Source organism: Geospiza fortis, unplaced genomic scaffold (genome assembly GCF_000277835.1).
Source record: "Geospiza fortis unplaced genomic scaffold, GeoFor_1.0 scaffold362, whole genome shotgun sequence".
NCBI lineage: Eukaryota > Metazoa > Chordata > Aves > Passeriformes > Thraupidae > Geospiza > Geospiza fortis.
In genome coordinates, this window is record NW_005054464.1 from 526,076 (window position 1) to 540,560 (window position 14,485).

The 14,485-nt window shown below is 37.9% G+C and overlaps 1 protein-coding gene across 15 annotated transcripts in view; it reads left to right on the plus strand.

Moving 5' to 3' along the window:
• Window positions 1-14,485, plus strand: part of IKZF1 (IKAROS family zinc finger 1) — a 65,409-nt gene that overhangs the window by 44,893 nt on the left and 6,031 nt on the right. For 2 of the 15 annotated variants that reach the window (XM_005427968.3, XM_005427967.2), the window contains 3 exons: window positions 2,427-2,687; window positions 8,408-8,575; window positions 10,468-10,593. The exons of 3 other annotated variants lie outside the window; for them this stretch is intronic. In XM_005427968.3, the coding sequence (XP_005428025.1) occupies window positions 2,427-2,687; window positions 8,408-8,575; window positions 10,468-10,593 (555 nt within the window). Of the gene's footprint in view, window positions 1-309; window positions 370-2,426; window positions 2,688-8,407; window positions 8,576-10,467; window positions 10,594-14,485 lie in introns of all 15 variants that reach the window. 10 more of the 15 variants (XM_005427969.2, XM_005427971.2, XM_005427970.2 and 7 more) reach the window with 6 other exon arrangements.

Sequence of the window (14,485 nt, forward strand, 5' to 3'; positions counted from 1 at the left end):
GGAATTACTGCCCAGGCAAGGGGAATACCCAAGAGCACATAATGCTTCTAGAAAACATGATAAAACTTGTTGGCTGCTTTGGAAGAAAAGGGCATTTTCGTAAATGGGAATTGTTCTAGATGAGTCAGGATTCCCCTGCCAGCTGTCCTTCTCCTGTTCCTCCTTCATCCTAAACTGCTTATGTTGCTTCTGTGATGCTAGTTTTGTCTTTCTCCTAGGTATTTATCTTATAGCAATAGTGCCATCTTCTTTTACATTTACTGCTAGCAGCACCACAAACCAGCATCCTGTTTGCCTTCTTTATTGCAGCTGCATACGGGGCGGAAGGCTTTAGGGACTTTCATGCAATAATTCCCAAATCTTTTTCCAGTAAGTATACTGAAGCTCAGTTCACTACAGAGCATTTCCATCTAGTTCCTACTTTTATCATTTTTTTTGTTTGTGTCATTTCATTTCTGAGTAATGTATGTTTGTCTGCATGCACTTAAGTAGTCTGATCTTTTTGTTTTGTTCATGTGTGTTTTGTTTTAACTTAACAAAAAATCTGCTTCGAAAGTTACTTTCTCCAAATTCCTGGCAGGCAAGAAGCCTATAATTGTTTAGTAAAAATATGTATTTGTTATTCTTATAACTGAAAGGAAAAGAATTAGATGTAAATTGTGGAAAATCTTGTCATATACTCAAGCCAAATATTTCTATTGCTTCCATTTGCCATGGTGAAAACAGCAGTATTAGGTTGTAGCCCATTAAATTTGCAGAAACAGTTCTGTTTAACCAGTCATGCCATCTTTTTAAGTCATTGTTCGGTCATTGATTTTTTTGGTATATCTAAATTATTCCTCTTTCTAGAACATACATTTTAAAGGAAAACTGCTATTTATGATATGCACATATTCTGGTTTGCGTATGATTTCTATCATGATGCAATACTTGAAAAAACATTAAAATACCTAGGTTGGTAAACCTTTTAAAAGGTGTCCAGTCAAACAGTATTCATAAATGTGAAGACCTTTAGGCTCCTGTTTCCCAATAGGATTTTGATTCAGATACTCTTGTCAGTTACATCCGTGCACTCCTTCTGGGACACCTGTGAAGTTGCAGGATGTATCAGAGGAAAGCTTTTCAATCCTCTCCATTTCAAAGAAATATCAAAGTCTTTCAATCTCTTGAGGTAATTATTATCCGTAGCTTTTTGTTATTGCATTGCTACACCATCACTTTTTTTAATGAGGTTACCATAAAACTGTTGTTCCACAGAAGAAAGAGACCTGGACTTTATTGGGTGAAACAGATCCCTCATATTCTTAGCTACCTACTGAAGTAAACTCTTTGGGTTTTTTGGGTGGGGTGGGATGAAGGTAGAGGGGGTTTTACTGTATGGAAAGTAAGATTTTGGGCAATGAAATGGTCCTTTTCAGCCCAATGAAGAATATTTTTTCACCAAAATCACCAGATTAGAAAAGAGGGAAATAATAGCAAAGATTTTTTTAATACATAAAACATCATACAGTCTTGTGGAGAGAAGAGGAATGAATACTGGCATGAAGTTGTCTGAATCTTGACCCTTTTTCTTAATGTTGAAGTTTGCTGTGTTCATATCACGTCAAATTTACTAGTCTCTATGTTATCACATGTTGTGCGGTTGTAGCAAATTTACCTAAATTCTTATTCTGGCGGCAAACAGTTGTCACCTATGGGATTACAATGTAAAGGATTTATCCTATAAAATCATAATATTTTTCCCATACATCCTTTTTTATTTGACTGGTTTTTAATCATAACTTCTGGTTATAGTAACAGTCTCCAATAACTCAGCGATACTAATCTTGCTGTCCTAGAAACACAACTATCACTCCTATAGCTTCCTTAAATTCTTCCTTCCATCCTTCCCTACCCTGATTTCTTTATCAGTATTGTACTCTGCTTTCTCATTGGCATTGCTTACCCCATAGAACTGCAAACCAAAAATTTGGATTCCGTACAACCCTAGGAATCTTCCTGCCAAGTGGAGAATGTTGCATTTTCTGTTCATTTGTATCCATTGAGTTGAGTTACTTCCACAATTGTTTTGGACAAATCCCTGTGAAGTGGATTAATTTTAAGTTTCATTCCAATTAGCCTGATTGTCAGAATGAAAGCTATAAACACAAAAATCTCAAAGCGACCTAGAAACAGACTTGTAATATTGTTTGGGTTCCCAGCTCCCTGGATGCCTCATATTTGTTTTAGTGGTATTCACTGTTCATTGCTCCATGTGTTACAAACTCATCACATTGCCCACAAAATGATAGTTGAGGTCACAGCATTTGTTATTTAGTGATATTTTACCTGCTGTTTAGAAGTTAACTCTTTTCATGTGATTGTTTCTTTGCCACATTATTTGTTCTGTAACCAAACTGAGTGGCATCCTGTATTGTTTCTTTCAGCTGGTAATATTAAAATAGAGACTCAGAGTGATGAAGAGAATGGGCGTGCCTGTGAAATGAATGGGGAAGAATGTGCAGAGGATTTACGAATGCTTGATGCCGCAGGAGAGAAAATGAATGGCTCACACAATGGCCCAGGCAGCAAGGCTTTGTCAGGAGTTGGAGGCATTCGACTTCCTAACGGAAAGCTAAAATGTGATATCTGTGGGATAATTTGCATCGGTCCCAATGTGCTCATGGTTCACAAACGAAGCCACACTGGTAAGGCCTGCCATAGTTTTTCCTATAGTTGACAAGAACTGGCCACATGTTAGTTACTAAGACTTATACTCTGCATCATGCACGTGTTGCCTCTTCTAAGGTAATGCAGCATGGGTGAGCCTTTGGAACTCAGTTATTTTGGTACATCTTTTTGGCCTGCACAGAAATTGAGATTTCTTCATGGAAGTCCATCTGTTGGGCTAGAAATTGTGCTGTTTGTTTGATTTGATACAACAAAAAAAAAAATTGAAAAATCAAACTTAAAAGAAGTCTTGTTTAATTTCTAAGAAATGTCTAAGAACTGCTGAAGAAAAGCCCATTTGTAGCTAACTCTGAAATTAACACAGTTGTTATGCTTCCAACAAAACAGAAAAGCTCATTATGGATCAGTGATTATGAAAGTGATTGGAAAAATATTTATTAAGAGAACTGTATTGACAGATTTAGTCAAAAAATACTTACATTTCATGTCTGGTGTTTCATTAAGTAAAAACAAGTATTGTCATGGGTCAAATGTGCACTGAAGTGTTTCCACCAGGGCACTAAAAGAGACATGTAAAGATTTTGTTTCCGTAGAGATGGCTTTTCATTATACAGTGCTGTGAATATTCTTTTCTCAATTTTCTAATTCTGATTAGTCTCAAAGGGGGACAAAAATGGAAAGGCTGAAACAAATGAAAAAGTAAAGAGTGAATCTCACCTTGCCTGATGTAAGATATCTAAAAATTAGGCTTCCAATCTAAACTTTAATGTCATTCATAGCTAAAAGAGAAGAACCAAACTGTACTGTTATTCCACAGAAGTTGCTTTGAAAATAAATTTGGGATTTGGCATTTTTACATGAATATTCCAATGAGAAGGAATTTTAAAATATTTTTAAGGTAAGAATTGATCTGTCTTATAGTTACATTTGACTGAAATAGTTGTGCCAATAAACACATAGATACTTTCTTCCTCCATATCCTCACAGTCTTGCTTAAATAACTTTCCCAGAATTACTAAGCAGTGAGATTAACAGAGTGCTTTCAGAGTTAAAATGGAGAAGATTGGTGAAAAGGCCCACAATGTGTTCCATTGCCCTCAGTGTTATGTCTGTCACAGGAACTGTGAGCCATGGAATCGTGCGATCTGTTAGTGTAACATGGGGTAGCCACGTTCAGAAGCAATGCTGCTACATTGCCTACTTCAAAGTACTCTTCAATTCTATGTGGTAAATCCCTCTGTCAGGGAAGAACAGACAATTTTTGGAAAAGCCACAACTAGTACTCAGAAGAGAGGCTGTAGCCTACTTCCAAGATATGAAAAGTACTGATTGATCTTTTCTTTTCTTTTTTCTTTTTTTTCTTTTCTTTTCTTTTCTTTTCTTTTCTTTTCTTTTCTTTTCTTTTCTTTTCTTTTCTTTTCTTTTCTTTTCTTTTCTTTTCTTTTCTTTTCTTTTCTTTTCTCTTCTTCCTTTAAAAATGGATAAAATGAACACATAAAATGACTTGTACATGAGGCCTTTTAAACAGACCCATAGGCTGAAGAGGTTGCTGTAATGGTTGAAACAGTATGCCGCAACTTGAAATGCACTTAGAGGTAGAAGTTTTTGTGCTTGCTTAAGCAGACTGCTCTTTTGTTAAAAAAACGCCACTGTTGCTGGATCAGAGAAGCTGTTTCAGATCCCTAAGGGTCCATGGCAGTGTTTGCACCAGGGCTAAATGTCCTGTGTGAGAACACACCTGACTTTAGGGAGGTGGTGGGCACAGCTGCCTTTGTTTCTCATGAGCTCCTTGGTACCCAGCCTGCTGTCTCTGAGCATGAGCAGGGCTGCCTGGTCCCTGTGACAATATCCCCAGGGGCCACCTCACTAAGTGCCAGGTCATTTCCCCAGACCTTCAGCTCCCCGAACCTCTTGCCTGTTAGAGGGACCCATTTGCCTGCCAATGGTACTTGGGGTGCTACCACTCAAAGATTGTCACTTGAAGATTTCTTCACCCTTTGCAGAGCTCTTCCCTTACCAACTAGACCCTCTTTTTAATAAGGGAATATAGTTCAAGCCTACAGTGGAAGCACCCCACAAGAGGCACTTTGTTCAGCACAACCCTCTTCTTTTACACTCGATAAAACTAAATGAAACTTTGTCCCTGGGTCCTTCCATGCAAAGAATGACTTTGCTTTCCCTCCTGCCTCACCCTCAGCTCCTCTCCTGAGCAGCCTCTTTGAATGAGCTCAGGTGTTTTTTCAGGGGCTGGCAAAGGAGTGGAAGTTCAGAGCTGGTAGTTTAAATTAAAGGGACGTCATGGGGAAACAGTGGTGACTGCTTTTCCTTTCAGCTGCGCTGTGAAAATTAAAGTCGAAATGGGATATACTATTACAGACATTTAACTGACTATGCAGAAGCCCATTTCAATACATGCCTGCTGAAGGAATAAGCCTCAAAAATGAATTACTTTGCTGCTAATTCATGTAAAACCTGCATATGCAGTGAGGTTTTCTTAAATAAATATTTGATAAATGAACAAAACTCTAGCACACTAAAGTGCCAAAATAAAATGACTGCCTGACCTGATAAAAGATGTAATTGTTTTTAATGAATACACCTGCCAAGTGCAGATATGCAGAGCAGCACCTGATATTTCTGCCCTCTCCTGTCTGCAGGCAGCTGTACAGCACTGACTGCTTCCTAGCACCTTACCTGTTGCTTACATCTGCAGAGCAAATCCCAACGCACGGATGCCTAGCTCTTCTCACTCCCATTTCAGCACATTCATTTTCTCCAGCTTGCCACTGCCTTGTTTGGTGTTTAAGAAAAAGGAGATCTTGAAAGGAGAAAGAAATTCCTGCTCCCTGATACTGAAACTTCAGGGTATATTCAGGCTTCTCTTGCTGACTGTGCATATATCTGCATATTCATGCATATCTGTGTATGTGTGTGCATAGGAGTATATATTGCCTCCTTATGTGTACACTAAGTTAAGTCACCACTTAGTTCACTCACATCTTGTTACTTGGTTCTGAATGTCTCAAATTTAGAAGGAGGGCTCAGCGTGTTAGAGGTCTCTGAGTGTTAGGTGATCTTGTCATTGTTTAAGAAATTAGAAATATTTTAATTAAGATTATAAGCATTCTTCATTGAATACATGGTCCAGGGCCCAAGCTCCTACTAAGGCTTGCAAATCACTGCAACAGTGATAATGATTGATTGAATTCAGGGTCCCACTGCAGTTTTTGTTCCTGGGCCTATATTTTTTCATGGCTACATGCCCAGGACAGGTATGTACTGTTCAGACCTGGAGAAAATAATGCACTGTTTAGACTGTTTAGAAAAAGAGTCATTATGTATTTTTTATTTCCATCCTGTTCCATCCTCATTTCTGGAGGTATCACCACACCCAGTAACCTTCCATCAGTGGCTGTCAGCATCCTGGCAGGTCTGGGAGTTTTGCTGAGTTCAATAAAGGAGGCATTTCCTCACCCCAGTAGTTGCATCATGGACAGCTAAGGGCCAGCAAAGCTACACAGAGCTTCAGGGTCTTTTGGTGACAGTGTTGTTCTCTTTCTACAGCAACATAAGTTCAGGCTTCCTTACATCTGATCCCACTCTAAATTCTGTAGAAGTCTTTGGTGTGCAGCAGTCTCATTTGAAATGCTGCATCCATCTTTTCCACCTAGTGCAAGACTTCACCCTGTGACTGGGAGGGCTGTAGGCTACAGATACATTGCATTCTTGCTTGCTTTACATTTCATGCCTGGAGTACTTTTATGATTCTTGTTTTGTCTTCTTACAGTCCTCTGAGTAAAAACAACAGAAATGAATGCTAGAAAAGCTACTTAGTAAGAATTAACTACTTCTTCTGAATGTGCCCCTCTTGCTGAGCTGACTTCTTCCCGTTTACTGTTTCAGTCCATTTCTGAAAAATACTTTCTGCACTGAGTAACTGCCCCAAAGATTAAGTTGAGAGACACTTACCTGTTTTCTTTTCTCCCTAACCATACCATGCATGGCTTATGAAGTACATTTCAAAGTCCTGTAAGGCTTATGCTGGCATTTTTGTGTGCCATCCCAGCTGAACCAGATGTGGGTATAGTTTAGATGAACAGAGCTACTTGAGTAGCTCTTACAGTTCATTCGGTTTGACAGGCACTGTGCTGCTGTGCTTGAAACTGACCAATGAAAATGTCTTGCCATAGAGGGGATTCACTTGGCTCTTTGCTGAATGCTAAAGCTGCCAGCCCTGATGGCAGAGTTTTCATGTTTTTGGGTTGGGACAGTGCTGCTGTCTAACTGATCTTCACCTGTTCTGGTGCATTACCCAGAAGTCAAAAATGATCATGCTGCACATATATGCACATGAATATGCACATAAAAAGTCATCTTAGGTGTGCAAAATGATACATGAATACATGATGTTTGAGAGAGAGAGAAGGAAGAAATTGTTTTTGTTTTTCTTTCTTTTAGTATTTTAACTTCGGCACTGAAATCTTAAATACAATATTATTGTTGCACCAAAAAATTATAACTAAGAACAGGTCATCTTTGGGCTGTTTCTAACGTTGACACACTTACACTTACTACAACAGATTGAACTGATGCCTAAGAGAAACAAAATCCAGCAAATGTCTTTTAAAGGCTAGTTTGACTTAGTTGAGGACTGTACAGAAACAGGCATGCAGAAGCAGTTCTTGCTAATAGAATGCTCTTATGTATAATTTTTCTGTTATTCCTATCTGGTACAACTGGAAACATATTTTATTTCCCATGGATTTCAGAAAAGGCCTCATCCATCTTAAATTAAAAAAAATATATACAAGAAAAACCAAAAACCCCCAAACTAATAAAATACATTGATTTTAAACAACACTAAAAAGCAAACAACAGCCATATTAATTTTTGCAAAGGCTTTGATTCACTTCCTTGATAACAAACACCAGTTTAAACAAATCAAGGCTGTGTCTCTTCAAGTTTTTCCCCATCTGTCCAAAGTGTAAACCATCAGAGCCTGTTTGTGCAGCTCCTCTGCTCATACCTTACCTATAGAAGGTTTGGGACTTAGACATGGAAGTAAAGAGCTTCCTTTGCACTGTCTTAACTTCTGTGATTTTACTCTCTAGCTTTCTCTCTTTTCTCTGTCTCTTTCCTGATTTGGCTGCTTAGGGACAGACAGGTAATGGAGAAGAAATTGAAAGGGAAAATACAGGGAAAATGTAAATGAAAAGAAGTTATTATAACTGTTATAATGAAGTGCCTTTCATTTAAATATAAGAATGTAACGCTGAAATGAACTTGTGATCCTGAAATGCATTTTTAATGAGTTTCCTTTTTATTTTGCTGCTTCAGTGGCATATTTTAAAGACCCTTTGAAAAAAGCCACATTAAAAACCTCACCAAATGCCACAACATGCAAAATTGGATATTGGTTTATTCCAAAACTGCTGATCAGGAAGAGTGGCTCTTCAACACAAAATGTTGCAGTCACTTTATTTAAATGAGTTTGAATTTGCATTGTGATGTGCCATTCTGATTTAGAAAAAAAAAATTAGATTTTCAGATCAAATTGACCCAGCCAGTGAAGCATTAAGAAACTGGCAGGTTTAGTCTGAAAGCCTCATGTTATATCAAACCTGCAGCCGGTGGAAGTCACAGAGCAGCAGTGAGAAAACAACTTTCTCCCTGAAATCTTTCTCTTGTTACCTCTAAGATTTTTTTGTTCTCACATATTTTCTCCTTCTTTCCATAGGAGAACGGCCTTTCCAGTGCAATCAGTGTGGAGCCTCCTTCACCCAGAAGGGCAACCTCCTGCGCCACATAAAGCTGCACTCAGGTGAAAAGCCCTTCAAGTGTCACCTGTGTAACTATGCTTGCCGTCGCAGGGATGCCCTCACGGGACACCTGAGGACTCACTCAGGTAAGCGAAGGTTTGGGAATAACCAGGCATGCTTATCACCATACCTGCTGAGGAGATGGGGGTGGCTACCAATCCTGAGAGCTCTTCTCACCCTGAGTAGCCCCATCTTGGGGTTAAGCAAGCTGTGAGCTGGCCACAGTGTGTTAGCAGCAAAGAAATGACTAAACACACATCACACTCATGACCCTTCACCAGAAGAACTGGGTTTTTTCCCATACTTCTTGGCTGATTCAAAGTTTCTGTATTAGAGTTTTATCTTACGAGCCCCATGTGAGTAATCCATTTCATAGAAGTATGAACATGACTTAAGCTGATGAACGTTTTAGGGTTAGAGATAATATAAATTTGAAACACAGTCTTGTATTCATCTTCAGCCTGAGGAGTGAATACTACATACAGCATTTAGCAGGAGTTATTTGTTGCATGTTGTTATTACAAGTACTTTGAAAGAGAGAGTGGGGACAAGGCAGAGGGTGGGAGAAAGAAAGACAATCATCTTCCACAAAAGAGGATGCTCATGGAGTTTTTCAGCATGTGTCTCAACAGTAATATGGAGATATGAGTAAATAGTTTTGAATAGCTACACTTTCCCATTACCATGAACCTCTCATTGTTTGACAGAAGCTACAGTCACAGACCTTCTGTGAAGTAAAACCAATGTAGCGCATTTAAAGTGCCTTTAAAAGCAGAGTGCTATCTCATGTAGTTCCCCAAGCTAAGCTGCAAATGCAAATTGCTATTTGGATGGGAGACCACCAATACAATTTGCTGGAATTGACACTGGTAATGTTACTTGTGAAAGTTGGTTTTGGGTTCTGGGTGGCAGAAGGGGAGCTCTCAAAGTGATATTTTTGTGCTCCAAAAAAATTAGGGAAATTCTTCTCTAGCACATGTATTGAATAATAACACGCTTAGATTTCCAAAATAATTTCTCTTTGTTCTGTTTTTTCCCAGCCTGATTGAGGAAGGCACATATTTTAAACAGCATTTTGCCTCCCTCTCCTTGTTGTCATTGATTTTCATGGACGCACAATTTGAAACATAGTTTTCACGTACACCTCTATATGAAATCTCACCTAGACACTCTTGGTAAACCCTGAGGATTCTGTAGTTAAAGAGACAATGCCTAAATTATAGATAATGATTAGTTCCTGCAATTGGAAAATTGGCACCAATACATTATAAAACAAGTTGGATGTCTGAATCCGATTTTCCCCTAAGAACCTGTAAATAAAATTCAGAAATTAAACTGTGTAACTATCTAAAATTGTGAAATCACATATGAAGTGACAGTCTTATCATGTTAAGACAGAAAATTCAAGTCCAGAAGTACACAGAAAAGTATTGTTGGCAAAAAATTCCTCAAACTAGCTCAATCTGGATAGATGTAATACAGAAAATAAATTGTCATGCCATTTATCTTGAATTTCCAGAAGCAGAAAGCACACAAAATCTAAGATTGTCTTAAAAGCGTTGAGCTGGTTCTATTCACACCAGAACTGACCTCCAGCCAAGCAAGTCCCTACCTATACCACCAGTTTGTCCACTGGCAGTCTCTGTGTGACTGGACACTACAGAAACCGCTCCCAGACCTTTGAAGGTGTCTCAGTTCCTAACCTGTGTAGATGCTGTTTTTAAAGACTTAATGTCACAGTCTTTATCTGATCTGAATCATCTAAAATCAATTTGTAACACCTATGGAATTGGCCTGTTAATGTAAAGATATACAATCAGTTTTCCATTAGTTGTTTTTCACTTCGATTTTTAAATTAATGAAATCTTCCTTCACCACAGCATGGCTTAATTTTTGGGGTAGGCTTTTTATCTCTTGTCCTTACCATATGCTGTTGAATGCCTCATCTGAATCTCATAATGAATTGTGTTTTCTCCAGTTGGCAAACCCCATAAGTGTGGATACTGTGGTCGCAGTTACAAGCAGCGCAGCTCTCTGGAAGAACATAAAGAACGCTGCCATAACTACCTTCAGACAATGAATCTCTCAAGCAGCATCTATCCAGGTAGTAAAAGTGTCTATTTGGGCAATACTGCTGTCCTGTCATAAATGCAGAGAAAGGAGTGCAAAAGAATCAGTAGTACCATTTGTGGCAACTTTTGCTTTGGAGAGTCACACACATCCCCCACATGTGTGATATTGTGTCTGGATTTATTCTTTATTTGATAAATATTTGGCTGTTTTTTCACTTTTTTCAGCTCCACTAAAATGCCAAGGTACAATTCAAACATGTAGCAAAACACTTACAAGGCCTGGAAAACATCAGTTTGTCATGTCGAGAAAATATGGCTACATCAACTCACTGCCTTGTCTTGGAAGCCTATATTGCAATACACTTACGGATGTATTTTTAATAAAGACTTAATTCCAGTGTTCTAGTTGGTGCTGCAGAGTTTTCTGCACTGCACATCTCCTCCCCTTCCCAGCCACGGTTTAAAGGGCTTACTTGACCACTGGGACCAGCTCATCTAACAAGGATGAGATATCTGGCTTTGATCTCACTCTGCCAAGCAAGAGAACATGAAGCCAGAGATATTTAATTTATTTAGGCAGTTTGACTTGAGACAGGTCAGAATGGCTAATAATTTGTCGACAACCTTCTTCCCAAGCTTCCCTTTGAAAGAAAACTGGGGGGAGGTAAGGACTTGTGTTGAGACTAGTGTAGTGATGAAGGTAAAGTCCATTTCTTGGAGAAATCAGAAAACTATACCCAGAAAGAGAGTAAGCAGATATTGGGGCTTGGATTATATTTTTTAACAAAGATCCAGGAGATCTGTAAGGGATTCATCACAGTAATTAGCCATAAAAAGTCCTCTTGCTTGTGCAGCTTTAGATGGAGAAGATCCAGTTTCTATGGTGGAGTTTAAATCCAGTCAGTAAGTTCCATTTCCTGCATACCTTTTTAATCCTGTCAGGATATGCTATTTAGTTTGTCAAATGACAAAAAATGGAAAGTTCTCTCTGCCCTCTGTGCAATGATGCTTCATTTAATATTTTATATCTGTACAGAACCTGAATATGTTTTTACATGCTATCAAATAATGTAAAGTATATGCACATAATGATAGCAGTGAATACAACTGAGAAGCTTCTGCAGGCAGCATGTTAGAGCAGTTCCCTTTCTAATTTTATTGAGGGGCTCCAGAATATATGAATAGAAAACCTCAATGTAATAATACGAAGTAAGGAGAAATACTTATTTCTCAAAGAGATGAGTGGATTTAGAAGCAAATATTCTGGTTTGGGATTTCAGTCTTCAGTGTCTAGCACATGAATTTAAGTGCCTGCACACTGAATTTGAAAATCTGTGTGAATGAGTAGCTGAACTACTACGAAAGTCTTAGTAAGACGAAAGTGATGTCAGGAATCCTAAACTTTAATAAGACAGAAACAGTTTTAGAGACTGACTCTTGTTTATATCAAATCCTGAAAGGAGAGCTTGCGCCAGCTTACAACTAAATAACTAATAACTCCATGGGATGAAAACTTGAGGAATTAATTAATGCTTTGGAAGAATCACTTCTTCTTGTATATACATTTATATATGTATATTTTCTTGTATAGTCTTCTTGTATTCTTCTATATTGCATATTTGACATTATAGGACTGCTTTTGCAAATTAGAAAAAAATTAAATTAACTGAAGAGTTTAAATCTCATATTCAGCCAAAGACTTTACTCTTAAAGAAATTTAGTCCTCAGTTTAAAAAAATGAAACTTTCCTGCATTTTTCCTAGTATTTTGCATTATGAAAATGTAGAAAAAACAGTTTAGAATGAGTGGATGCCTTTGAATTCTACTGGATTCTATGATATAGCTAGAAAAGCCAGCAGCTATAATACCACTGTTCTTAAACTATTTTAAGGTGTGATGTGGATCTGTTATTATTCAGACCCCTTTTTTCCCCCATTCTCTAAAAACAAAATTCAAAAAATTTGTATAAAAATATCTGCTAGTCCATTTGATTTGACATTCTGCCACAGCAAGACTGCTTTTTACAGAATTTTTAAAATACTTTAGGCAGCACGCATAGAAAAATTGTCAGTGGAAAGAACCTAAACTTGTAGAAGTTTTCCATCAACTTGGAAATCTAAAAGATGTAATTGAGAAAGAACTTAAATAAGGGAAAGATAGAGTAAAAGGGAGTGAGAAGTGGAGCAAGAGATTGTACTTACATTTTTAACTTTTACATGAAATTGGAACCTGATGAATTTAATTGCAAAATTTTTATTTTAGAAGACTATAATATCACTGTCCATGGGAAGTTCTTCTCTTAGAGATATTACCTGTAGTTTTGCATTTGAGTTGAGTGGAAGTGTGCTGAATTCTAATCAGGCTTAGATAAAACAGTAGGAGAAGTAGTTTATGAAGTTTTTAAAGGGTCAATTACAGTTCCTCAGTCACTGTGAGTTTTTTGTTTGAAAAGATAACATGATTTTTTTTTCACTTCACAAACACCAAATTATAGAGAAATAGTTATTCATTTGGTTGCAGATTTCAGAGGGTTTCAGTTGCAAGTACTGGGGATTGGTACATGATTCAATTTGCCCTCTTTTTTAAGAAGTTTTAGAAGTTTGAAAGTTTAACTGTTAAATACATGACTCACCCTCTCTTGAACTGATTAGAAATGTTATTATATCCTAAACAGATATTTCTTGATAATTTCAACTTTTAACTAAATATTCAGTCTTTTGTGTCCCTGTTGAATGTCTGCCTTAAAAGATTCTCTGTAAGTCTCTTCCTGAGATGGTACCTGGAAGCCTTGGTCAGCACAAGATGCTGGTGTGTGCTTATACAATGATGGCTATGTACCATAAACACCCTTTCGTTTTCTGCACCTTCATGACTAAATTCTTCTAATTTCCTGCATTGGTCGCAATCTTTAGTGTCATATGGGGCTGGAACATAATTCTGTGAAACTCCGTGTAAAGGAAACTCCAGCACTGGCATTTTCATTGTCACTGTCACTGTCACTGCAATATGTGCTGCTGCAGCAGGGACTCAAGAAACAGTTGTGTACTCCTCAGTTTGGTTGCAGGGTACTGTTGAATAGGAAACTTCACCTGTTCCTCACAGGTATCCATCAGAGCTGATTTCATATATTTCAGGTCTAACAAAATTTTCACAATCATCCTTTAAATAGATGATAAGCTGTGGTATATTCTCAGAATAACATTGGATCACAACGATGTGTTCTCAGCTATTGAGAAACAGCCAGGTACCAGAGTAATGGGTCCTGTGAACCAGTTAATCCAGTGATAAAACAAATTCTCAGCAGGCACAGAAGGAAAAATATAGCAGAGCAGGGCACTTAATTGAAATAACTTGAAGAATCAAAGTGTAAAAATAATCTTTTGCATCTTCCTTTATCAGCACCCCAAAAGTTCAGGAAAAGTGTCCATATCTTAGTAGCAGATAAAAGTAAAATTAACCCAGTTTTCTCCCTTGACAAACAAACCAAAAAGACCCCAAACCCCACAAACAGAAAGCCTACAGCAAAACAGTTGTGTTGTGATCTTAGTCCATTTGCCTTTCTCTTAGGTGCTGGAAGTCAGAAATACCTTTCCATACCTGTTTCACAGTCATTGTTTTGACAGCGCATTTTCATACATCCCTTTTGTTTCTGCAGGAAAGTACTGAAGTAAAATATACTGAAAATGAAATAGTCTCCTTTTCCTAGAGCCTCACATTAAGCTCCTAATTCTACAGAGTCTCAGCAGCAGCAGGAGGTTGGGAAACAGGTTTGAGTATTGGAAATTAGTGTTCCACTGAAGGTGTGATTTTATCAATTAAAATTGTTAAAGTGTAAAATAGCATCAAGGAAGTACTGAAATATTTGCTATGGGATAAAAGGGGATGGAAACAAGGGTTGGTGTAGCTTGCAAATAAATCTTCCGC